Raw genomic sequence first — 27,938 nt, forward strand, 5'->3', positions numbered from 1 at the left:
TAGCCTATATGGAGCTAGTTAACAGAATAACTGGCTATATGCAAAATAAACAAGAAATTAAGGATGACTCACAACAGGCTAGCTTATAAATATTTTAATAGGTCACAAGTAATAAACATCCCAGATTAGAATAGGTTATTCACTTACTGTTTGCTCTGCCCTTACCTAAATCCAAATGTCTGTAATCAATCAGGCAAAACAGCACAGACGATTTATCATATTACACAATATATTCATAGTTTTGAAAATGTAAACTGTTGCAGTTAATGCTTAACATTGAATCTTAATTTTAACTTTTCGAAATAATCCATTAAACGGGAAATGTCATGAATATTCACGTATACTCAACCCACTGGAACAGTTTTTCACAGGAACCAAATATTACACAACACCGGTGTCACCGATGACAATTAAACGGTGGGAAAATATTCTTACTGTCACACCCTATTCCTCTGAAAATAAACACACAACATCCAATGATCAAAAAACAGCATATACTTATGATACAATTAGTCAGACATAGCAAAAGTGTAATTTTAATCACTTAGTAGGACACCTTTTGTATAAAGGTAATGTTTCATGGAGGTTAAAGGTTCTTTATGGAACCATTCAACTTTTAATTATTTTGTTGTAATCTGTCTGTCACATGTTCCACCTGTGTGTCTGCATTTGCATTTTTATCATGGGTGTGTTTCACTATAAATTCAGAATATACAGAGCTCTTTTTGATTTCTCCTCAGCATCACCACAAATGCTCTATTTGGTTGAAACCTAAATTATACAATTTATAAGAGGCATCTTCTTTTCTTAGGACTTTTAAATTTTTTCCTTGTTTATCCAGAAAATGTCTATTTTTTCTTTATTCTCATCTCCAAGTCGAAGTGCTGATGATGATAAAGATAGTGACAGTTCTCAAAACGAAAGGTTAGTATATTTTATTTTGCTTATTATTAAATAAGCTGAATTATTAGTACTGTACATTGGAGTTTTTTAGAAATAATTTTATATGCTTTTATATGCCTAATGTCTTGTTATCTAGATGTACATTTATACAATGAAAGTTTAGAAGGGTAGGGTTTTAACTTAAGTTTATAATGAAGTAGAAATACATTTATGTACTTTTATTTTACACTGACTTTAAATCAGCAAAAAATATTATTAATAATAATAACAATTATGATAACTTTATATTGTAATTATACATATGTCCATGCCAGGTTTGTGGTTTAACTGATGGTATATTAACACAATAAATACTAATTTGTTTTTTATGCTTATGTTCATAATCATTCAAATTAAAAAATTCCAAACAATAATAAACAGATTAGTAATGTATAAACAATAATAAACAAGTTGTACAATATTTTATGTATTTATTTATTATTTTAGTACTGAAATTCTCTTGTCCAAGCAGCATTTTGCAATCAGATATTACAAATGGCATAGTGCCCTCAGACGACCACAATGATTATTTCCAATATAACAATGTTCCCTTACCTACAGTTTGTGATTTTTGGATATTTTTGAAGAAGAAAACATGTAATATTAAGCTGAATTAATGCCCAAAACCTAAATAAAATTTTAAGATTTTTTTTTTTTTTTATACAAATGTATATTTTTTGTCTTTACAGTGAAGAAATGAAGGGAGAAGTTCACAGTTATTTAGAGGAGAGCATTCGTCCTTACATTGATCTGATAGACACTCTGCGGTCAGTTGGCATTCACAAGGACTTGGCATTACCAACTATTGTAGTGATCGGAGACCAGAGTTCTGGAAAAAGCTCTGTGTTGGAAGCGCTTTCTGGAGTTGCATTACCAAGAGGAAGTGGTGAGGACTGGTTTTTACTCTCCTTTTACTACCCTCAGTGACCATTTGTAGGTAGCCCACACCCTTCAGTGTTGCTCTATTGTACTTCCCGCCTGAAATGTTGGCACAAGGTATAGAACAATAAATTCAAGTTGGTTATGCCAAAGTCTGATTATAAAGGCCCGTTAACACCATGAACCATAACTATAAAGAATTAAAATTATAAAAATTATAACTATATTAGCGTCCACATCAGCGGACGATACTGTTTCGTTTATTCTAAGCTTGCTGCAATAAAGTCTCTGCCACTTTAAATGCTCAAGCTCTTAAAGCAGGATGGATTCTGATTGGCTGTCAATGTTTTTATAGTTTGTCAGCTGGAAAAAAAACATTCTGAATTTATTCCAATGATATATATTCTCTGTCTGTGCCATAATCGTTGTGATAGTTGATAATAGTTGTGTTAGTTGATAGATGATAGCTGTGGTTTGGACTCTGCTATTCATTTACATAAAATTTTTTTTAGAGCAGTACCTTTATCGTTATTGTCCATGGTGTGAATGGGCCTTAAAGGAACACTCCACTTTTTTTTTTAAAATAGTTCTAGTTCCTAGAAAATCTCAACTTTTCATTTTCCGTCGGTCTTAGGACACGATGCAACTAGAAGAGTCAACTTTTAAATAGGAAAAATATCGAAACTCTTTGGTCATTTTTGAGCGAGATGCTAACGGTCTAATCAGATTCAATTAACTATGCTAAGCTATGCTAAAAGTGGTACCGCCAGACCAGGAGATCGGCTGAATGGATTCGGAAACGGTACAACTGTTTAACTCTAGGAGAGTTAGAAAATGAGCCTATTTTCAAAAAAAGTGGAGTGTTCCTTTAATAATTAATGAATGATTACTTTTGTCAGCACATACACTGTTTTTTTGTTTGTTTGTTTGTTTGTTTTTTGTTTTTTGTATATATTATAATCTTGTCACATAATATTCCACTGTCAATTTACTTGGTTGTTAACTGAACTGTGTTTGCTGTAGGAATTGTCACCAGATGTCCACTAGAGCTGAGGCTGAAGAAGGTAACAGGTGGAGTCAGATGGAAGGCTGTTCTATCCTACCGTAAGAAGAGAATTGAATTTGTGGATCCCTCATTTGTTGCAGGTTAATAAACTGCTTGCAATCTCTGTGTTCTTAACTTGATGTTTTTATGTTTGTTTTTTGCAACTGGCTCAAAATAATCAATCTTACAACTGGATTTAAATTATGAAATTTTGCAGGTCCTATTAAAGCCAGCAAACTGGCAAGTGGAAAGGTTGCAAATGTAACTTATGATGAGAAGAAATTTGAATTTGGAGATCCTTCTTTAGTTGAAGAACATGTTGAAGCAGGTTAGTAAATTTTCTTATCAGAGTTACTGGAGCATAATATAGAATTCAAATTCTCAAGATGAAGTCACAATCAGTAAATAAATATAAAAAAATTGTTTTGTGTTAAAAAAATGGATGGCTTATAATCTTGGATGCTGATTCAATCAATTTAATTCATCATTTCAGTTCACCATATCACTGCACAGAACTAGAGGGGATCAGTTTTGTTGCATAGCAACATTTTGTTATATGAGGGCTATTGACCTTATTTCTGATTAGCCTACTGCGTTTCGAATTATGGGTGGCACTTCCGGTTTGGGGAACTTCCATTTACTTCCATAAGTATCACGGAATGCTGACGTAGGCTATATTATGCAACGTATATTACATAATACAGATATATATCACTATAGTTATATTTATATATATAGTTATATTTAACCCGTCCGTTATTGATGTAGAAAGAATTGCGCTTTTTCATGGTCTGTTGAAAGTACCTTGCTGATGCTTTTACACTTTAAATGTCCTTTTAATGTTCATTGGTTGAAGGGAGAGTAGAATAATGGCATCTCATTGTACCCAGTTTAAAAATAAAACATATTATTGCGTTCATAGAGCGAGCCTTTCACTGACTGTTTACAGCTTAACGGAAGTTACTCCCATAATTCGCTCAAAGCGTCATGGGGCGTAGGAATAAGGTGGATAAGATAAGAGAATATTATAGAACAGTGGTTCTCAAACTTTTTTCCCAGTGGGCCGCACAATGGTCCAAGTGCAAGTCTCACGGTCCGCATATAATTTACATATGACGTCACCAATGCAAACCAATCAGATTTAATGTTATGGTATTAGCAGCTAATACCATAACATTAAATCTGATTGGTAGCAGATAATACTATTATTATATCTAGATGTTGCACACAATAAATAACAAATAAAAACTAACTTACTGACATTAGCTTTATAATAAGTATCAGTAATGCTCAATGAACACACAAACTGTATATGTCACTTTAAGTTGCTATTTAATTCTGTATGACTTTATGACTCTCTTCAACATCATCGCAATAGTCACCAAACAATCACATAAATGTCTTAATAAGCAAATGTTACTCAGCTCTTTTTACAAACAACACTGAGCGCACTGTAGGCTAATTACAATCTCTGACGACATCAAGCATTCTGTCATGTCGCAATCCCTCGCGCAGCATCGGATCCGCGAGCGCGCGCTGAGTTGGGCTCATTCCTGTCACGGTTCACTAATCCGCTGTCTCATACTGTTGTCTGTGTGTAGGTTTTGGGATGTGTCACTTGATTGTTCTGTGTGGGCGTCGCCGCTGATTGCTGATCAGCGGCAGCTGTGGATCATTACACCTGCCTATTTAACGCCTTGTCTTTCGTCTCATGTTTGTCAGATCGTTTGTTGTAGTCCTGGTGTTGTCCCGTTGTTTCTCGTGTTTCTTGTTCCTGGACTGGATTCTCGTCGCTGTTTCCTGTTACCTGTCTGTCTCGTTGGATTACTCGTTCTGGATTTCATTCACGGATACTCACACGGACACACGGACTCACCATTCAGGACCATCATTCATCACGGACACTTCATCGCCCATCGAAGTCCCTGTGTTACCCCTCTCCTGCTGTCTGTGTTGCTGCTGTGTGTTTTGTGGTCTACTTACCTGGCGTGAAGCTCTATTAAAGAGATATTAACTTGCAATTGTATCCAGTCTTCTTTGCCGTGACAATTCCAGCCGCGGGTGCGCTAATGCGGTTATTTTTACTGATTTAAAATACATCAAACCAACACATTGAATTCACAGTTCAGTCTTTTGAAATTGTAGGTTTTGCTTGTCAAGTACTTTACTACAGAGCAAACAAGGCTGCCCATCTCGCTCATTAGGCCTAACAGCAAACTGATTCTTCCATTCTTCTTACCTTTACTGCTGATGCTGCGACTCTTCTTGTTTGCATGTGTTCCTTCATTTTATCTTCCACATTTAGTTTTTCTCCTTTAATAACAAATTTGACCATTTTGAGGCTTAAATTTACAAAATTAATGGCTACTGTTTGAATTCTATCTAAGCGCGCACTTGTGTTTGTTTCGTTAACTGAGTGATTGCGTCATTAGCCAACATTGCCTGATGTCTGAAAATAATAAATGCTCACCAAAATTATTTTATATGACAAATAAAGAATTATAGCTCATTTATATTTTTTAAATTCACTTTAATTTAAATTTTAAAACAAAAATTTTATGCTAATTTATTATTATTATTATTGTGGTCGGCATATCACGGGCCGCATTTACATTTGTGACGGGCCGCAGATTGAAAACCACTGCTCCACACCCATTCAAACGCTTACTGCGCGTGAAGTGTCGCCTCGCGCGACTCGCGCCCAATTACATCAAAAGTACTGGATGTCATGGCACTGGATGTCATGGCAACTGAATCACGGAGGAAAACTTTAAATATCTCGCCTTCGCTTTAATTTCGGACCATCTCCAAAAAGACATAAAACACTAAACAAATGATTTTTTATCAAAGTAGGAAATCCAGATTTTTAATCCCTTACACACAATTACTGCTGTTGAAATACGAAATGGAGACGGGTCCGGATTGAATTCCCTCCGGGTCCGGATCCGGACCGGAGTCCGGACTTTGAGAAGTGCTGTTATAGAATAAAAGCAAAACAGCGAGCAAAGTCAAAATGGTACAGACAAGTCATTTCACTCAGCAGCCATCTTTGAAACGCCTCTTGGGCTTCTATCCTTTTAAATGGGGAAACATCAAATTCTCCAAAACTACAATTAAATGTCATGTTTGAAAACACCAATGCAATCTGACAAGAACTGTCTTATAAATTTTGTTTCTAAATGCTTGAATCATGACAAAATATTGAATTTTTAAGGCTGGACCAAGCTAATGCGCATGCACAGTCCTAAGCCCGTGTCACTGAACACTGACTGTTTCTATAGCAACCGGAGCTTCTAACAACAGCAGCAGTGACGCGATGACTTTACCAATCAGCGATTGTCTCTTTTACTTAAAAGGCGGGACTTATTCTGTCATATTGTGCATTGCACTTTCGGAGTGCATCATCTTTCTGTAATTTAAAGTCTTTGATGTCATATATGATTCATTGCGCTAAAATTGATTCATATTGTCGTTAGCATGATGCTAAGCTAACAGTGAGAAATACCAAAGACTATAGAATAAACAAGACGTGTCACTCGTATTATTATGAATGGGAGAAATTGCAATGGTCAATATGGCGGAATAAGTCCCGCCTTCTAAATAAGAGCCAATCGCCGATTGGTAAAGTCACTGAGTCACTGCAGCGGCCTTTAAAGCTCTAGTTCCTATAGAAAAAATCAGACTTGTGTCTCCGAAATGAGACACAAGAGACGCGCACTATAGGATTGCGCATGAGCATTAGCTTGATCCAGTCTGAAAAATACAATTTTTTGTCATGATTCGAGCGTTTAGAAACAAAATTTATGAGACAGTTGTTGTCAGATTTCATCAGTGATTTTAAATATGAAATTTAATCGAAAGCTTGGCAAACAGCTTTGGAGAATTTGATGTTCCCCATTCAAAGAGATAGGAGCTGCACTTGAATGCCCGAGAGGCGTTTTAAAGATGGCCGCCATGTGAAATGACTTGTCTTAAAGGGACTTTGGAAATACACAGTACCCCTGAAATCCAAATTTAAGTTTTTTAGCTTTTAGTATGAATATGTTAGCCTTAAGGTTATGAATAACCTGGTGTGTTCCAAAACAATGACAAAATTTGCATTTAGGAGATATAAGCAGTCAAAACTTACAGTCTCTCAGTTCTGCTGAAATGGATCACAAATTTTCATGACATTCATGACAGTTTGGTAAGTTTCAAATGATTATTAAACAGCAAGGACAAACTATGCAAAACTGGCAGCCCTTCATCAGTGTCCAGATTTACTCACTCGTTTTCATTCACTCCATCAAGTGAACTGTATTAGTGAACTAATGTTGGGAATAGTAAATGAGGTGGGTATAGGGGGCGTTTTCAGATTCAGCCATAATGCTGCATGTTCCAAGACACTTGAAACATCAACTTTTCCTTGAGCTTTGATATTTAAGAGGTCATCACTCTATAAGAATATCTTGTAAGTTTCAGAACTGAAAAGTCCTTGATAGCCCAATAAAAGCTTTTATTGACTTCTTTGGTAAATCAATCACATTTCGGTGAAGGCTTTGTTGTTTTTTATGATATGGACTTGAGTTAACTGTGTTAATTCTAATGCCTAATCTGATGTAATGATTCATGTACAGTCAGATGTTCTTTGTCTATGTGTCAGTAAATCAAACCAGTGACTAAATGGTCAACTTCACATTGTTTCTCTTAGTAGGATGAAAATAATCTGTTATTTAAAATGTGATTAAATTATATATAGAAAGCAATCAAAGAACACTCCCTTTACAATCGCTGGAGCTGTCAATCAAACATCGCGAGTTTATCAGTGACTTAGTTCTGGACTTGCGCCAAAACTCCCATTTTATTCAACAAATCTCTTAGTTACATTGCGTTTGCACTGTAAGTTATGATGAAAGCATTCATTAGTGTGCAGAAATTGAGTTGCAATGATGGGATCACTGCTTATACAACTGAGTTTTATTTATCGACAAAAGTCATGTTTAACATGAGAGTATGTCTGCTATAGCCTCTTTACAATGGCTTGTTTTGGCAGTTGATTGACAGCATTTTTTGAACTGGCTGAATCATTCCAACTTCTTTAGAGGGCCCCCCATTTGTGTCAATGAATGTGCTAAAAAGGAAGCTTCACTTTAAGACGAATCGGTGTAGTTATTCACGCTGCTTTAAAGGACATATTTTTTCTTAAAACATAGTTAATTTTGCAGTGTGTGTGTTACAGCCCAGAATGAACTGGCAGGAAAAGGGGTTGGAATATGTGATGAGCTCATCACTTTAGAGGTCATGTCACCAGATGTGTGTGACCTCACACTGATCGATCTACCTGGAATTGCCCGAGTCCCAGTTAAAGGACAACCAGAGGATATTGGAAACCAGGTGAGCAATATAATTCAATTTTACATGCCACACACTCAAAAAAAAAAAGTTTTTTTGATGCTGTTCACTTTATTTAAAGGTGCCCTAGAATGCTTTTTCACAAGAAGTAATATAAGTCTAAGGTGTCCCCTGAACGTGTCTGTGAAGTTTCAGCTCAAAATACCCCATAGATTTTTTTTTATTCATTTTTTTATCTGCCTATTGAAACGGCATAATTATAAATGTGCCGATTCAGCTTGCTTTCCCTTTAAATGCTCGTGCTCCCCGCCCCTGAGCTCGCGACTCTATAATACATTGCAATGTATTATACAATGTAAACGGTGTTATGTTGAGATTCGCATGTTCTTCGGAGGTCTTTTAAACAAATAAGATTTACATAAGGAGGAAACAATGGTGTTTGAGACTCACTGTATGTCATTTCCATGTACTGAACTCTTGTTATTCAACTATGCCAAGGTAAATTCAATTTTCAATTCTATGGCACCTTTAAACAACTTATTTTGATTCAACACCATTGTGTTAGGTTTCTGGTTCAAATTTATGTTAAATTCACATGAAACAATTACTTTTTAACTTGATGTTTTCATATTAAAATAACATGTTTCAATCGAGTAAAACACTTTTACTTTCCATCATGCATCAGGCTGATCTGGGAGAGTAAATGTTGAAATAAAGTGTTATTTTAAGCAGTTTTTAGCAACATGAGAAAATGGAGAGACTTTTTAAATGTTTACTGTTCTATTATGTTGTTATTTAAAAGTTTCTGTTATGTTAATAGTTTTGATTACCATTGTGGTGAAGTAGAACATGTGCTTGGGTTGAGGACCTGCTAACAACAGTTAAAGTTGTTTTAATAATACAAACAACTATTTTGGGCATGCCATAAATGGAATAAAATCATCTTCTGGCTAACACCCAACAATAAAAGTCTTTACAGAGTGAAGATTTTGTAAAAGTTATGAATATTGTTCTTGAATGCATTCACTAAATAAACTAATCAATTAAATTGGATTACTTGTTTTAATTTCTTAAAACAATTTGATATTAATTTTAGGATAATTAAACTTAATGGTTTTGGATAAAATAAAGAATGTTAACCTGATTCAACTAAATGGCATTGAGTTAACTTATGTAATAAATTTAAGTTAACTGAAATAATGTTAATTAAATACAACATAATGAAGTTACGTGGAACCTGTTGACATTAAAAAAAATAAGTAAATCTAACGTATCATTTTTTTGAGTGCATTCTGTAACATAGACATCCAGTTTTAAAATTATGTCTTCATGTCTTGCAGATCAAACGTCTGATTATGAAATTTGTTGAGAAGCCAGAAACAATAAACCTGGTAGTGGTCCCTTGTAACACTGACATCGCAACAACAGAAGCATTAAAAATGGCACAAGAAGTAGATCCTGAGGGCAAAAGAACTGTTGGTAATGAAGCAATGATCCACATAACTAATCTAAAATCTAATATCTCCCCAAATATATTTGAGGACTTCAAATCATCAAATGCACTTTTTACATAATAAAAATGTTTCAATTTTCACAGCCATTTTAACGAAGCCAGACCTCATAGACAAGAGAACAGAGAAGAACATTCTGGACATTATCCACAACAAAGTGATTCCTCTCAGCAAAGGTTATGTCATGGTGAAGTGTAGAGGACAACAGCAGATCGATGAGAACATTTCTCTGGAGGAGGCGAAACAAATGGAGAGAGATTTCTTCCAAAATCATGACTATTTCAGGTTACAATCTGAGGAGATTATCATTTTAACTTTTTAGCATGTATTCATTTGTGAATTCAAATTTTGATATGTTTTGAGGTCAGGGTCAGGGTGACACAAATGTCCTTATTAAAAGAATGAAGTGAATGAAAAGAAAACCTTAAAGGTCCCATGACATGCTACTTTTTGGACTACAGCAGGACGTCTCCAAATGGTTAGTTTAAAATATTGTGTTTGGATACAGTACTTTAGTAGTTAATGCTAGCCTACATTGTTGGCTTTTCATGTTGCTTTGATTTGCTATCGTGTATATATATATTATATATAATTATCATCTAGACACTAACTGTCACAGACACGTCAGGTTCCACCTCCCTGCAATACCCATGCACTCAATCACCGGAGTTCTAATCACCGCCACCTGCACGTCATCATCACAGCAATCACCAGCACTATATCTGCCACACTCACACACACAATCATTGTCCGGTCTCGTACGTATCACAGACTAATGTGTACTTACCTCAAGGACTCCTATCTGCTACTTACCTGCTTCCAACGTCTCCAGTGTCTCCAGTGTCTCCAGTGTCTCCTGTCATCCTCCTGTGTGCTTCTCAGTGTGTGTGAGTGTTCCCCGTCTTCAGTCATCTGGATTATCTTCCAAGATCTCCATCTGCAAACCACAAAGGACATTATCATTCTCCTATCATCTCATCAAACTCTCCATTTACCATTTACTCACCTGATCTCTGCTGATATCAATAAAACCGCCATACTTGCTTTTACATCTGCCTCCGTGCCGTCTGTATTGTAACAGAAGACCGGACCCAACAAAACGACAGGATATCAGCATGAGCCAACCAGACCCGTTCCAGGAGCTCGTAGACGCGCTGCGTTGAGCACTCACTCCACCACAAACTTCGTCACCGTCACCAGCACCTGTTGCCGCTTCCCCGTTCACTTCTTCGCTTCACTCTCCAACCATGCACGCCAGTCCCATGGCCAGGCCGGCGCCCTACTCAGGATCGGCAGAGGATTGCAGCGGATTCCTCCTGCAATGTGAGCTGGTCCTGGAGATGCAATCGCAACTCTTCCCCACTGACACCACTAAGATCGCCTTCATCATCTCACAACTGCAAGGAAAGGCTCTCCGCTGGGCGAACACACTCTGGATTCAGAAAGGCTCCGTGGTGAAATCCTATTCAGCCTTCGTCTCTCATTTCCGCGAAGTCTTTGGAAAACCCCTCTTGGATTCATCAGTCGGTGAGAAACTCTATAATTTGAAACAAGGATCTAACTCAGTGAGTGATTATGCCTTGCAGTTCCGTACTCTGGCTTCCAGCAGCGGGTGGAATGAACAAGCCCTCATCACCTCTTTCCGCCAGGGGTTGGAGCCGAAGTTGCGATTGCATCTCGCTGCATACGAGAACAACATCGACCTAGAACGCTTCATCCAACTCGCCATCTGCGTAGGCACTCGTATGCAGTCGTGTCTCGAAGAACACCAGGGCCAGCCACTTCAACACTCCCTCCTCCGTCGGTCCGAACCCGTCAGCTCCCCAGAACCAGCCAGCGAACCCATGCAAATTGACAACTCTCGTCTCTCCCCTACCGAACGTAAACGAAGACTGACCCTGAATCTATGCCTCTACTGTGGTTCTCCTGGGCATGAGCTCTCTGCATGCCCAATCTGCCCTCCAAGACCTCTGGTGAGTGCCATCATTCCCTCCATAAAAAAGATGAAACCACTCACCACTGTTGTAAACCTTACTGCTGTAAATGTATCTGTTCCAGTTGTCGCGCTCCTCGATTCAGGGTCAGCCGGGAACTTCATCTCCAGTGCGCTCTGCCGTCAACTCAAGCTCAAAACCTCGCCCTCGCCGTCCATCTACCAAGTCCATTCCATCACCGGAAAGCCTCTAGGCTGCAAGAAGATCAGTCTTTGTGTGGGACCGCTACAACTCCGTGTAGGGATACTACACGTCGAGGATATTTATCTGCTGGTTCTGGAGGAATCCACCGCTGACGTGGTTCTAGGGCGCCCGTGGCTTGAGCAACACAGTCCCACCATCTCCTGGTGCACGGGCGAGATCCTGAAGTGGGGCGAACACTGTTTTTCCAACTGCTTCTCCGGGCTTCCTGTTCCTCCTCCTCCACGTCCAAAAGAATTCACTGTCTGCGCTACCTCCATCGAAAGCCCCATCGAGAAGCGATCCATCGACATCCCATCCTGTTACGCCCCCTTCAGCGACGTCTTCTGCCCGCAACGAGCCTCCAAACTACCTCCACACCGGCCATGGGACTGTGCCATCGATCTGCTACCGGGTGAGCCAGTGCCACGGGGAAGGATCTACCCCCTTTCAGCACCACAGGAGAAGGCCATGGAGGAATATATTGAAGAGGCCCTTCATCAAGGATACATCCGCCCGTCTACTTCCCCTGCTGCTTCCAGCTTCTTCTTCGTGGCAAAAAAGGACGGAGGCTTGCAGCCCTGTATAGATTACCGGTCTCTCAATAAATTCACCATTAAATTCCGTTATCCACTTCCCCTCGTCCCATCGGCCCTGGAACATCTCCGTGGTGCCACTGTGTTCACTAAGCTGGACCTCCGCAGCGCGTATAACCTCATCCGGATACGCGAGGGGGGCGAGTGGAAGACCGCCTTTGTCACGCCCACCGGCCATTACGAATACCTGGTCATGCCCTATGGACTGGTCAACGCCCCCTCCGTATTCCAGGATTTCATTCATGAGGTGCTCCGGGAGTTTCTCCACAAGTTCGTGTTGGTTTATATCGACAACATACTCATTTACTCCCGGAGCATGGCCGAACATCGCCACCACGTTGCGGAGGTCCTCAAGTGCTTATGGCAGTTCCAACTGTTTCTCAAGGCGGAAAAATGCTCCTTCCACCAGTCATCAGTTCACTTCTTGGGATACTTCATCGATCACAGTGGCATCCGGATGGACGAGGGGAAGGTAGATGCCATCAGATCCTGGCTCACAACTACAACCATAATAGAACTCCAACGCTTCCTAGGCTTCGCCAATTTCTACCGCCGATTCATCAAAGGCTACAGTTCCATCGTCTGTCCATTAACCAACCTCCTTCGTCATCAGCCCAAGTCTCTGTCCTGGTCCGAAGATGCCACACAAGCCTTCGAAGCCCTCAAAGACGCCTTCACCACTGCTCCCCTCCTCGTCCACCCTAACCCTGACCTCCCTTTCATCGTAGAAGTGGACGCGTCCACCACAGGAGTGGGAGCAGTCCTCTCCTAGCAGCAGGGGCAGCCAAGTAGACTCCATCCATGCGCCTTTTTCTCCTGTAAGCTCAACCCGGCGGAGGTCAATTACGACATCGGTGACCGTGAGCTCCTGGCCGTCAAGCTCGTGTTGGAGGAATGGAGGCATTGGTTGGAGGAGCCAAACACCCTTTCCAAGTGCTAACCGACCATAAAAACTTAGAGTATCTCAAGGCTGCTAAAAGACTGAACCCTCGTCAAGCTCGCTGGGCTATGTTCTTCTCAAGATTTGACTTCACTATCTCCTATCGTCCTGGCTCCAAGAATCTCAAGGGTGATGCTTTACCCCGTCTCCATGCTCCTGACGAGAAAAATGAAACTCCAGAACCCATTCTTTCAGAATCCCTCTTCGTGAGTCCCATCCAGTGGTCCGAGGAAACTCTGCCCTCCTCCAATGCCTCCACCCACACTCCGCCGGGTTGCCCGCAAGGTCTCCAATACATCACCCGAACACGACGCACTCCACTAATCCACGCAGCTCACTCATCACTTGGCACTGGTCACCCGGGGGTCAATGAGACCCTCTCGCTACTGAAAGAGCGCTTCTGGTGGCCCAACTTGGCCAGGGATGTCAGAAGGTACGTGCAGGGCTGCAGGGAGTGCGCCATCTCCAAGAGCCCTCGTCATCTGCCGGCCGGCAAGCTCAATCCTCTGCCCGTTCCTGAGTGACCATGGTCACACCTGGGAGTGGATTTCATAACGGATCTCCCACCTTCAGACGGTCACACCTGCATCCTCGTGGTAGTGGATCGATTCTCCAAAGCCTGCCGACTAATTCCTCTTCAAGGTCTACCTACCGCTCTAACCACTGCAGAACTAATGTTCAACCACATCTTTCGTTACTATGGAATCCCTGAGGACATCGTATCTGACAGAGGCCCCAGTTCATCTCCCGAGTCTGGAAAGCCTTTCTGTCCCTCCTGGGTGTGACCGTAAGTCTGTCTTCCGGATACCACCCTCAGACGAATGGGCAGACGGAACGGAAGATCCAGGAGATCGGCCGCTTCCTGCGTACCTTCTGCCATGGCCACCAGGACTCCTGGAACCAGTACCTGGGTTGGGACGAGTACGCCCAGAACTCCCTCCGTCAACCTTCCACCGGATTAACACCCTTTCAATGCGTACTCGGTTACCAACCCCCACTGTTCCCCTGGGACGGGGAACCCTCCAACATTCCTGCTGTCGACTACTGGTTCCGGGAGAGCGAGAAGGTATGGGACTCAGCCCACCATCAGCTGCAGAGGGCCCTGCGCAGACGCAGGATGACAGCCGACCTTCGTCGCTCCAACGCTCCCAACTACCAGCCAGGGCAGAAGGTCTGGCTGTCGACCAGGGACATCAGACTGCGTCTGCCATGCAGAAAGCTGAGTCCCCGCTTCATTGGCCCGTTCACCATCATCAAGCAGATCAACCCCGTCACGTATCGTCTTCAGCTTCCTCCACAATACAAAATTCACCCTACTTTCCATGTTTCCCTGCTAAAACCTCACCACCCTTCTGTCTCTCCTTCCACAGAACCTGACGTGGCAGCCGCCGAGCCCCCCCTTCCACTTCTTCTGGAGGATGGAGCTGCATACAAGGTTCATGAAATTCTGGACTCCCGGCGCTGTGGTGGTCTCCTGGAATACCTCGTCGACTGGAAGGGCTACGGGCCAGAGGAGCGGTCGTGGGTCCCGAGAAACAACATCCTTGACCCCAACCTGTTACAAGCCTTCCACACCAGCCACCCGGACAGACCTGCCCCACGGCCTCGAGGTCGGCCACCACGACGTCGGGGTCTTCGGCCCTCAGGAGCGGGCCGTGGGAGGGGGGGTACTGTCACAGACACGTCAGGTTCCACCTCCCTGCAATACCCACGCACTCAATCACCGGAGTTCTAATCACCGCCACCTACACATCATCATCACAGCAATCACCAGCACTATATCTGCCACACTCACACACACAGTCATTGTCCGGTCTTGTACGTATCACAGACTAATGTGTACTTACCTCAAGGACTCCTATCTGCTACTTACCTGCTTCCAACGTCTCCAGTGTCTCCTGTCATCCTCCTGTGTGCTTCTCCGTGTGTGTGAGTGTTCCCCGTCTTCAGTCATCTGGATTATCTTCCAAGAACTCCATCTGCAAACCACAAAGGACAGTATCATTCTCCTATCATCTCATCAAACTCTCCATTTACCATTTACTCACCTGATCTCTGCTGATATCAATAAAACCGCCATACTTGCTTTTACATCTGCCTCTGTGCCGTCTGTATTGTAACACTAACCAGCGCCACTAATTTAGTCAGACCTCTGCCATTATTACAAATACCTTTTTCACGAGTTCACACTTACAAATAAGTCAGGTAAATTAATTGGTAAACGTATTTGGCGTGCTGTCCGGGGAGAGGGCTCCGAGCTCGGTAATCGGCCCAAACACAGAGTACCCCCCCCCCCCCTTTTAGATTACATGAAGTAATCCAGAGAGTGTGAGGAGACGGGGTGGTGGAGGGATTCTGGAAACTGTCGAGGATCCTTGGGTGAGTTTGACTGTGATTATATACAGGCCTGAACTCATGCCGATTGGGTAGATACGTTGATTACAGATTGTTGACAGCTGGTTGAGATGACGTAATGATTAAGATGATGAAATGATTGGGTATCTTATTTGACTTGTTCCTCCTGAACTACGTTTATAAAACATCATTTCACGAGTTCACACTTACAAATAAGTCAGGTAAATTAATTGGTAAACGTATTTGGCGTGCTGTCCGGGGAGAGGGCTCCGAGCTCGGTAATCGGCCCAAACACAGAGTACCCCCCCAAAAATGCAAAATGTTGGCTACGGACAGCAGCCGGGAACTGTAACCCCCCAAAAATATAGAAATAAGGCTGATGTTTGCAAGGAGAAAGCTGTCTGCCGGATCGGGAGGGTTCTATCTGATGGGAGTTCAATACTCACAGCGAACCAATGAATATGAACCTCTTCGACCAGCAAACTAAGATAAGGTTTAGATGTTTTGGCTGGGGGCATCTGCAGCATCCGACGGGAGTTCAATACTCGCAGCGATCGGATGGGTAAAACCCCACCAGCCAGAACATTGAGAAGGAATGGCATCCGACAGGAGTTCGTTACTTGCGGCGACTAGAAGGGTAGCTTCAGCTGAGGGGGCCCCTTTAGGTGTCTGACGGGAGTTCAATACTCACTGCGATCGGACGGGAAAGCCCCAGCTGACGGTGGGGAGGACGTTTAGTAATTGGGGGGCTTTTGCGGCATCCGACGGGAGTTCAATACTCACTGCGATCAGACGGGTAAGCCCCTGTTGGCATGGGGTGAATGTTTAGTTATTTTAGATTGGGAGGGTTCTAGCAGCGTCCAACGGGAGTTCAATACTCGCTGCGATTGGACGGGTAAGCCCCCCGCTGATGGTGGGGTGGACGTTTAGTAATTTTAGATTGGAGGCTCGTGTGGTGTCCGACGGGAGTTCGATACTCACTGCGATCAGACGGGTAAGCCACGGTTGGCATGGGGTGAATGTTTAGTTATTTTAGATTGGGAGGGTTCTAGCGGCGTCCGACGGGAGTTCAATACTCACTGCGATCGGACGGGTAAGCCCCCCCGCTGGCAGAGGGGTTAATGTTTGGTAAGGGCTCTTGTGGCATCCGACAGGAGTTCAATACTCGCAGCAATCGGACGGGTAAGCCCCCGCTGGCAGTGAGGTTAGCGTTAGTTATTTTGGATTGGGTGGCTCTCATGGCGTCCGACAGGAGTTCAATACTCACTGCAATCGGACGGGTAAGCCCCTGCTGGCAGTGAAGTAAACGTTTAATTATTTTAGATTGGTAAGCGCTCTAGCGACGTCCGACGGGAGTTCAGCTAGTTTAGCTATTTTCAACTGGGAGGGCTTTCGCGCAGTCCGACGGGAGTTCAATACTCGCAGCGATCGGACAGATAAGCCCAGCCATAGTTGAACGAGAATAGAAAATGTATACTGTTTCTGAGGTTCTTATGGGAGCTCAATACTCATGGTGTCAGATTGAAGTTTGACTGATTTGACTGGGTGGTTTGAATCATCTGTTTAGAGGGTTAGTTTGAAGACCGGGAGATTTCTTGCAACATTGGATTAGGGGGAGTTTGGGCAGAGCTGGGCTCCTGCGGGAACGGGGGTGACATCACTGCTGCGGCAGTGGAGAAATTAGCCAGAAGAACTGATCTGCGGGAGCCGAGGCAACATCACTGCTGTGGCAGTGGAGAAATTAGCTAGAAGAACTGATCTGTGGGAGCCGAAGTGACATCACTGCTGTTGCAGTGGAGAGAAGTGCCAGAAGAATTGAGCTCCTGCGGGAGCCGAGGCGACATCGCTGCACTGGCAATGAGATCATTCCCATTTTATTGGAATGATGGTATTAGTTGAGTTTGATATGGCTTGTGGGTATGTGTGAGAACATGAGCTGGAGCTGAAAACCTAGCTGATAAGCGTTTGTTAGGCTTCTTTAATGTGGAAACAGTTTGATGTAGTTCTTAAAAGCTTCTTATGACCAGTGACCAAGTGTTTGAATCTGATGCTGGGAAAGGCCTTATTGAGCAGCTGTGGTTGTTACTCCTATGGGGAACAAATTACTGGAAAAGTGGTCTGCTGGGAAAAGTGGTCTGCTGGGAGCTTGGAGGTTCTTAATGCTGTTTACATGATATAAATAAAGTAATGTTGAGAAGAGAAAATCAGGAAAGGCAGGCTGGAGGAATGGCTGGGACCGAGGCCGCTTGCAGAGGCAGCCTCATGCTCGGGCTGGCCCCTGGAACCTAGGGAGGAACAAGAAGTGTAGAAAAAAGGGAAGCTGGGAGTCCAATAAGGCCTCTGGGCCTGCGCCGCTAGCGGAGGCAACCTCACGCTTGGGTCAGTCCCTGGAGCCTGGGGAGGAACAAGAAGTGTAGAAAAGAGGGAAGCTGGGAGTCCAATAAGGCCTCTGGGCCTGCGCCGCTAACGGAGGCAACCTCACGCTTGGGTCAGTCCCTGGAGCCTGGGGAGGAACAAGAAGTGTAGAAAAGAGGGAAACTGGGGAGTAAAATATGGCATCTGGGCCTGCGCCGCTAGCGGAGGCAGCCTCACGCTAAGGTCCGTGGTTGAGCTGTAGACCAAAGACAAAAAGAGAGTTTGAGACTGATGACCGGGCCTGCGCTATTAGCGGAGGCATCCTCACGCTAACATCTACAGGCCACAGACAATGGATAGGGTAAGAGACGGTGGGATGAAATGGCTGAAACAGCGGAGCTTGCTCTGCTAGCGGAGGCATCCTCACGCTAGGAGGGAAGGCATTCGCCCAGAGGGCGAAGAGAGCTGTATGTGGTGTGGCACCTGGGAAACTGCGGTGTGTGGCTAGGCGGAGGGAGGAGGAGTGGGGAATCTGGGGCCCAGCCCAGGCTCACTGCAGCCTGACGCCTGTCTTCTAGTGCATGAATCGAAGAAGCTAGAGAGAGGAGATGAAAAAGCGACCTGCGGGATTATGCGCATCATGAAGATAGCTGAGCAAAGATAGCAGTTCCTGTTTAGAACAGTTTGGACCATCTATGAAGATGGAAACAAATAAAAAAATATCCTATTTTTCCTTATGTGGTGAGGCCTAGAAATTAACTGTATTTAAGTTAAAGCCCATAAATTCAGTTTGAGTTCAGCAAAACTGTGCAAGGCTGAGAAGTCGATTATTAATTTTTATTAATAAGCCTAAAATGCTTTATAACCTGCATATATTCACCTCTGGCACGATTGTTTGATACCATACTGTCGTTTACAGTTTGTACTGTAATTGATTGATGTTGAACAATCATCAAACAGCAAAGTAGGCTACAGACTGATTTAGATGATCGTTTGTTCTTTTAACTGTTGCTGGTTTGAGTCACGTGCACCTTCATTTAGTAAAGATCAAAAGAGACTAGCTTGTAAAAAGAGAGCTTTGCATAATAAAAATGTGCAACTTGGATTTATTCAATTGTGTTCAACAAGCATTAAATTTACCATGAACACGCTGCTTGAATTTTTTTTTTTTTTTTTTTTTTTATTAAATTTATTTGTTTACTTTTTAATTCTATTTCCCAATACTTATCCAGACCTGGTACTCAAATTGCTCAAATCAAATTCCATGCTTTATCAAACTGCATAGGAACATACAACATAACAGTTTATTCACTGGTTATTTGTCTATGGTTCGTTACGTTACTTACAGATTTCTGCTAGTTCTAAATATAGATGAACATGCAGATGAATAGGAACGGTAAAATTTATTTAAATGCATCAGCAAAAGAAGGATTTTAAGAATTTGTCCTACCAGTCTGTGCCTCGTCTCAATAGTGAAGCTGTGGGTTGAAGTTACAGAAATGCATACTATTACTTTAAGTTTCCAAGCGATTTGTTGATAAATCGCAGAACAGCGATGACAATAAGTTCCGAGTTTCATAGTGATTCAGCGTGCGAACTGAACGTGATATATGAGCCACTGTTTGCGTGTTTAACCGCAAGGAAGCGGCACAGTAATTTATAACGGCAAGTCACAGAAACAATCCCCCGATCAACATTGATCCAGATGGAATGACTGAAAATTCAGGAAAGAAGACGAGAAGGATTTAAACTGTGCTTCTTGTGGGGTTGAGCCGATGGAGTGGAGAGTGTGAGCCGGCTGGGAACTGGATCTGCGCTGCGGCGCGGCTCCGGGTTTACTGAAGGCCTGCTGCGGCGGCCTGGCGCTGGAAGAAGGCCCGTTCCGTCGCGGGAAGAGGCGGCATTGCCCGAGACTCGAGCTTGGTGCTCGGCTGCCTTATTGTCATTTTTCTATGACAGTAATGATTGAATGGGCCAGAGTAGGGAAATACACAGAAGGATATCGCGAATGATTCGGACGTGGTGACAGGCCTCGGCGTTTTGGCATGCAGGGACCCGTTTGTTTGGGCTGACGCCCCTCCGAAATAATGCCGTTGGATTGGAGAAAAATTGTTCTTAAGGCCAGAGGATTGTGGCAAAGATTCCTCGAGGATGAAAGATTCTTCATCGGACGCGACTTCAGACATGTTAGGAACTTAGGGCGGGACCAAATGCTGGAAACTGTCGAGGATCCTTGGGTGAGTTTGACTGTGATTATATACAGGCCTGAACTCATGCCGATTGGGTAGATACGTTGATTACAGATTGTTGACAGCTGGTTGAGATGACGTAATGATTAAGATGATGAAATGATTGGGTATCTTATTTGACTTGTTCCTCCTGAACTACGTTTATAAAACATCATTTGGATAAGTGCCGTTGTGGAAAATGTGCTACCATGCCAACATCATTTATTTGTTTACATACAGTGGGTACGGAAAGTATTCAGACCCCCTTAAATTTTTCACTCTTTGTTATATTACAAAAAGTTTTTGAAGGTCAAAGTGTCAGTTGCGTAGCTGTCTATGGAGGGACAGAAATCTCTCAGATTTCATCAAAAATATCTTCATTTGTGTTCCATGAACGAAAGTCTTACGGGTTTGGAAAGACACGAGGGTGAGTAATTAATAACAGAATTTTAATTTTGGGGTGAACTATTTACATAGTTTTTTTCACAAAATATTTTGACAAAACTTATATAGCTTATTTTATATATTTGTCCACAAAATCATAGGCCATATGGCATACCCATCATGCAAGGAAAAAAATATATTATAGAAAGTATCCCTGCAGACCCTTAAAGAGATAGTTCACCCAAATTAAATCATCACATACCCTCAAGTTGTTCCAAAGTTTCTTCCTTCTGTTGAACACAAAAGACGATATTTTAAAGAATGCTGGCAATGACGGTTGCCATTGACCTCCATAGTAGGAAAAGTACTATGGAGGTCAATGGCTACCGTCAACGGCCTAGTTACCAACATAAAAATATCTTATATTGTATTCCACAGAAGAAAGAAAGACATGCATATTTGGAACAACAGATTGTAAAATGTCATGTGGTATAACTCCCCGAAAACCAAATGATATTTATTATTAATTCATAAATTTAATGTATGAATAATCATACATTATTCATGAATAATTCATATTTGAAAAAAATCTTTTTATGAATGTAAAATTTGTGATGTTCACTTTGTCCATTATGATTTTTCATTATCTTTTTATCAAGCTACAGAAGGCTATATGATCTAAAGTAATTCCCATCTAAACTATGTGCCTTCTCTTTTTCTACAGATGCCTCTTGAATGAGGATAAAGCGACTATTAAATGTCTTGCTGTCAAGCTGACTCAGAATCTTGTTGATCATATCAAAGTAAGTTTGTAAATGTCTCAACCTACAAGTCATGAATTTGGTGGTACTGCATTTTGTGGTTTGTGAGAAACTATAACCAAATTGTGTCTCACCTATCTTTGTCAGAAATCACTGCCACAGCTCAATGAGCAGATTAAAAATCGGTTATGGGACGTGAGTGAGGAGCTCAAGGAATATGAGGCTGGACCGCCAGAAGATCTTAAGGGAGCCAAACAATTCCTCATTGAAGTAGGATCTCAAGTCATCACATCTTCATACTTAGGAGAATTAAGATTAGTTGCTGGAACCAAAACATTTCTTATCCATTTAACATTAAAGGTGCCCTAGATTCAAAAATTGAATTTACCTCGGCATAGTTAAATAACAAGAGTTCAGTACATGGAAATGACATACAGTGAGTCTCAAACTCCATTGTTTCCTCCTTCTTATATAAATCTCATTTGTTTAAATGACCTCCGAAGAACAGGCAAATCTCAACATAACACCGACTGTTACGTAACAGTCGTGATCATTAATATGTACGCCCCCAATATTTGCATATGCCAGCTCATGTTCAAGGCATTACACAAGGGCAGCCAGTATTAACGTCTGGATGTGCACAGCTGAATCATCAGACTAGGTAAGCAAGCAAGGACAATAGCGAAAAATGGCAGATGGAGTAATAATAACTGACATGATTCATGATAACATGATATTTTTAGTGATATTTGTAAATTGTCTTTCTAAATGTTTCGTTAGCATGTTGCTAATGTACTGTTAAATGTGGTTAAAGTTACCATCGTTTCTTACTGTATTCACGGAGACAAGAGAGCCTTCACTATTTTCATTTTTAAACACTTGCAGTCTGTATAATGCATAAACACAACTTCATTCTTTATAAATCTCTCCAACAGTGTAGCATTAGCCGTTAGCCACGGAGCATAGCCTCAAACTCATTCAGAATGAATGTAAACTTCCAAATAAACACTGTACTTACGCGATTAGACATGCTGCATGACGCACACTTTGTAAAGATCCATTTTGAGGGTTATATTATCTGTTTGAACTTTTTTTATGTTGTTTAAGGCAAGCACGAGCTCTTGGGGCGTGGAGCACCAGATTTAAGGCAAGCACGAGCTCTTGGGGCGTGGAGCACAAGATTTAAAGGGCCACGCACCCTGAATCGGCTCATTTCTAATTATGCCCCAAAATGGGCAGTTAAAAAAATGAATAAAAAAAAATCTATGGGGTATTTTGAGCTGAAACTTCACAGACACATTCAGAGGACACCTTAGGCTTATATTAAATCTTTTTAAAAAAAGTTCTAGGGCACCTTTAATATCCATTTTGTGATACAGACAGATACTTTTGTCCATAAAATTGCCGCCCCTAAAAAGAGATATAAACCTATGGAGCCAATAAAGGGACTGTCACAATGTAGAAAGGACCCAAAAGTGAAAGCTGGTTTCAGTTATTTATATAACAGCAGGAAAAGGACAAAATAGGCTGTCTGCCAATCACTGGCCATCTAGGCGGATGCAGGTCAGGAGAAGGAAACTTAAAGGGACCAGACATCAAACAGGTGGGTTGCCTGGTGCAGGGAGCTGCTGTCAGAGAGTGCACACTGGAAACGCCAAACACTCGCTTCACTTGGCAGACACGGCGGTGCAGAAGAGCAGACTGGTAGGCAGAAGATAACAGGGTGAAATCCCTGTCTGCCACACACACACGGCGATACAGGACTAGATGAGCAGACAATGTTAAGGCGTAAGTTGCAGACATGAATGAACAAACAATAACCCGACAAAAAGGAGAGAAGAGCATGAGAACTAAATAGCCAGGTGATCAGGGCAAAGGAGGAATAGGTGAGAGATATGTGCAGAGCGCAACTGCTGATTAAGATGGCGGACAGCTGTGCGAAAGCGTACGCGCAGTTCGGAGAGAAAGGAAAAGAGGAATCAAACCAAACTCCTGACAGGGACCTTTGCAAAAATAAAAAATATATAGACTTTTGCGTACACACAAGAAACACATCACATGCTTGTGCATTACAATTTACGGTTTGCGTACAACAAGAAAACAAGACAATGGATGTGGATGTGCATGAATTAATAGAGATCTATTTTAAACTTTAAACTTGGACTTCAATAAAAAGACATTGTTTCCGTTCTTGCATTTCAACACAGATATACCAGCAGCGAGCGACATTTAAAATGCATTCTGAGATCTAGAAGCCTGTTCTGACAAAAATAATACTCAAGTATTGAAAACGCTATCGTATTTATTTAGCATAAACTCCAAAAGTCAGGCCAGGTCGGATGCATGCAAAGTGTAAAGAAAACAGACTGCATATCAGAAAAGAACGTTTGCTTAATTTTGCGCTCGCTAGATCCTGATAGTGTAGAATTCAGGAAAGCCCAATGTCTCCATCGACGTATTTTGCAAAAGGACCAAATTACATATGGCACTTTGATTCTCATGACAAACTGAAGCCATATAATATTTGCATAAATGGCTGTATTGATGGCTTTTCAAGAAAGATCATTTGGTTAAATGTGTACACAACAAGCAGTGAGCCGAAGGTCATCGGAGGATACTACATGGAAACAGTGGAGAGTTTAGGTGGCTGTCCTAGAATCATTAGAGGCGACTGTGTGACAAAAAAGTCAAAATTGCGTAAGAATCAGAATCACAAACTTGCTATTTTGGAAAAAAAAACTTGAATGGCAAGATATGCTATTTTGAGGAAAAAAAGTCAGAATTCGGAATTTCCAATTACCTTAACATCAATTAAAAGAAGTTTATTTTTGAATAGCGTGGTTCATTCTGTTTAAAATCACTGTGCTTTGTCTTATGCCTTGTATGAACGGCACCTGAACATGTTCTCTGTTCAGATAATGCCTTATTTAATGCCAGATTCTCTGCCACATAATGCCAGAAGATTTGCTTTTGCTGTCTAATGATAGTGTAACAGGCTCATGAAACAAATGTAATTTTTTCTTACAGAGCATAAAAAGATTCAGTGATCAAATCAACTTCTTATCATCAGGGGAACTCATGAGTGGGGGAAATTTGTATGGCAAGCTTCGGGCTGAATTCAAGAAGTGGAGTGATCATCTTAACAGTACAAAGACATCCTGTCAGTATATTTCCAAACATGCTACAACTTTAAATTTACTGTTGTTTTTCCTTAGAGTTCTGATGAAAATGAAAAAGTCATTTAATTTCATAGGAAATCTATTTGTTTCCTAACAAGTCAGCAATACAAAAGAGTTGAGTCAGAATAACAGAGGGAGGGAACTGGTCGGCTTCAGTAGTTACAGACTGTTTGAGATGATTTTGCAAAAACATGTGGCCAATCTTAAGGAGCCATCCATTGACTTACTCAATACCGTCAAAGGTACCATCACACATCTTTGTGTTTAAAGACTTATTTAGGTTATTTTGGAGAGCTTCCATTATAAAAACAAAAGATTTAGATCACACTTAATGACAAATTTCATCTTCTTGACTTTATGCATTTCTTCCGAAGAAATCATCATCTCACAGTTCATTGATGTGGTGAGTCGGTGTTTCCGGAACTACCCTGTCCTTCAAAACCTTACTAAGGTAAATAATGCTCTTAATTGGTGGCAAAACGTGTCCATTTTTTTTCCAAGTTAAATCAAGATCCCTTTCCTCTGTACTTTATCATTTGACTTTTCCTTTTTACACATAGGACAAAATTCACAACATTCAGTCAAACCAGCAAGAAAAGACAAAGAAGAGGATCAAAGAGCAGTTTGAAATGGAAAGCATGATCTACACTCAAGATCCCATCTACTTGAAGTTCTTGAATGAGATTACAAATGAGACATTTTCAGAAGATCAGTTACCAATCTTTGACAAAAAGTGCAAGTACAGTCAAATGCTGGAGGCATATTATGAGGTACATCTTCTTAGTTTTCATTAACAAATTACAATGCAGTGCTCGTGGTGTGGAACTTAGTATCTCATTGTTTCCTTTCAGATTGTGGTGCAGCGGATGGCTGACCAACTGCCCATGATGATCTCTTTTTTCATGCTGAAGGAGACTGCTCAGCTCCTGTATACTGACATGTTGAGTTTACTGGAAAAGCCAGATGTGCGTGATCTCCTGTTTGAGGACTCTGATGTCAGCATAAGGCGCAATGACCTACGAGCGCGCCTGAAACGTTTGAGTACTGCTCAGGAAGCAATTAGCACTTTTTGTACTGAATAGAGGACATTATCTGAAAATACATATAATACACTGTATAAAAAAAATAAAAAAAAAACATTAATATCCTCTATATACTCTAAAAAAAATTAGAGTAAAAAATTTACCGTAATTTACCGTAAAAAAATACAGTAGCAAACTTTCATGGTTTTACGAGACTTAAATTTATGTTAAAACATGTTAATCTTATAATGTTTTATAAGATGACTTTCACTTAAATTTTATTAAAACAAGACAACATAAAGTTCACCAGTGATCTCAAACCCTTTATAGTGCTGCATATGTTCAACATCAATAGCTTATTTGCAATCACAAGGTTCTGATGTGCAAAATTCAGCTGGAGGGCAGGAAGTAAATAAACTACAAAAAAAAAAAAAGATTAAAAAAAGGTAAAAATTTCGAGACACAAATTTGTAAGTGTTACAGAATTACAAACTTTCTGAGAATAAACGTTTGAACCGCAAGATATATAGTTGCTATTTTGAGAAACTGATAATTTTTGCAATTACCTTAACATCAATTATAAAGAAGTTCATTTTTGAATAGCATAGTTCATTCTGTTGCTTTTGTCTTATGCCTTGAATGAACAGCACCTGAAAATGTTCTCTGTTCAGATAATGCCTTATTTACCTCAGAAGATTTGCTTTTGCTGTCTAATGATAGTGTAACAGGCTTATGAAACTAATTTAATTTTTTTTTTTACAGACCATAAAAAGATTCACTGACCAAATCAACTCCTTATCATCAGGGGAACTGATGAGTGAGGGGAAAAAATGAATCATGTGGTTCTGATGATGTGAAAATTCAGTTGGAGGGCAGAAAGTAAAGAAACAGAATGGAAGACATAGAGGAAAGTCCGTATTGTAGCGGTTTAGACAATATTTCAAAAGATAGATATAAGCAAAAAAAAATAAATAAATAAAAAAAATCACTAAATATGTTAGACGTGATCCTTATGTTATGAAGAGGAACGATTTTTCTACTGAATTGAAAGACTTGCCTGCCATCGAGGGGGCAGATATAGAGGATGTGAAGCTGCCGTCACGCTGTGTTCAGTTCTAGTCTGGTTTGTTTATATCTCTCCTGCTAGTGAGTTTAGGGCAGTATTTTTGATTTTGTCGTGATTGTGAAAAATGTCACCATGTAGGTTATTTATGCTGAATCAAGAATTGCAAAAGGAACTCACAACATCGTTCAGGAAAAAAACTGGACAGTGTAATACAATTTTTGCCTTTTCTACATGTAAAAACACTAAGGCAGGTTGAGGAGCTGACAGGAAGACGGCGTATAGCAAATCTAATGGCACTGATTAAACCCACTGCCTAATAAAATAATCACATTGCTGAGTGTTTTTGAAAGTTTTGTATTTTTAGTTTAATAATTAACATTACATTTGCTAGTATGACTCACTTGACTTGTGAATGAGCATAACTTGCACACAGCCACTTCTATGGGTGTACCCCCCCCCCCCCCCCCCGCTTCATTAAAAACCTGCGCTATACATTTAAAAGAAATGTCTTTTAATTATGTGTGTGTGTATATGTATTCCTTGTTTATCAGTTTTTTGACATTACACATTTTAGTACAGAACTAAAATACTTTCTTGACTGTTGTCATGTCATAAGCTGTCATTAGATTACTGTATGAATTTTTTATTTGTGGATGTCCCAATCAGGGTTCAGGATGTGAAATTTTGAAATAAATGTTTGTTATATATTTTGGTTGCAGTTGTGAGTGTTGGTGCTCTTTTATTTCAGTGTTTGAAATAGTTGAATGAATGTGATAACTGCCTTTACAATGTTAAATATTTAATTAATCTTAAAGAATAATGCAATGTCAGCGCAACTACTTTGAATATTAGGATTTTTGGCATAAATGTGTGAATTACAAACACTGATGTGAATACTTTTGTCATTGATAATTACAGACACTATTAAAAAATGAACTAACAAAACAGATGGCTGTTTTGGTAACTGGTTACAGTTACACTGATAGTTATGGCTAAATTGCAATGGATTAGCTAGCTAAAATATATGTGGAGTGTTACTTAGCTATTAGCCTACACAACCTTCTCATACCTCCTTCTCAGTACATGCTTTAGTTTATTCCTTTTAACGTCATTCTTTGACCAGCTGGCTGGGCAGCGGTTCTCTTCATTTCTGGTGCTACCCGTGCTCTC

The 27,938-nt window shown here is 41.0% G+C and overlaps 1 protein-coding gene across 1 annotated transcript; it reads left to right on the forward strand.

Moving 5' to 3' along the window:
• On the forward strand, nt 1-27,214 carry LOC125247619 (interferon-induced GTP-binding protein Mx3-like). Its single transcript, XM_048159019.1, has 14 exons — nt 1-924; nt 1,632-1,828; nt 2,845-2,967; nt 3,084-3,194; nt 8,085-8,239; nt 9,538-9,676; nt 9,795-9,993; nt 21,465-21,543; nt 21,649-21,771; nt 24,529-24,661; nt 24,779-24,922; nt 25,055-25,131; nt 25,241-25,450; nt 25,532-27,214. Exons 1-14 carry the CDS (start codon nt 845-847, stop codon nt 25,760-25,762), a joined length of 2,001 nt encoding a protein of 666 aa, XP_048014976.1. The 5' UTR covers nt 1-844; the 3' UTR covers nt 25,763-27,214.
• The last annotated feature ends 724 nt before the right edge of the window (nt 27,215-27,938 follow it).

The sequence above is a fragment of the Megalobrama amblycephala genome, linkage group LG15 (genome assembly GCF_018812025.1).
Source record: "Megalobrama amblycephala isolate DHTTF-2021 linkage group LG15, ASM1881202v1, whole genome shotgun sequence".
In the NCBI taxonomy this organism is placed as follows: Eukaryota; Metazoa; Chordata; class Actinopteri; order Cypriniformes; family Xenocyprididae; genus Megalobrama; species Megalobrama amblycephala.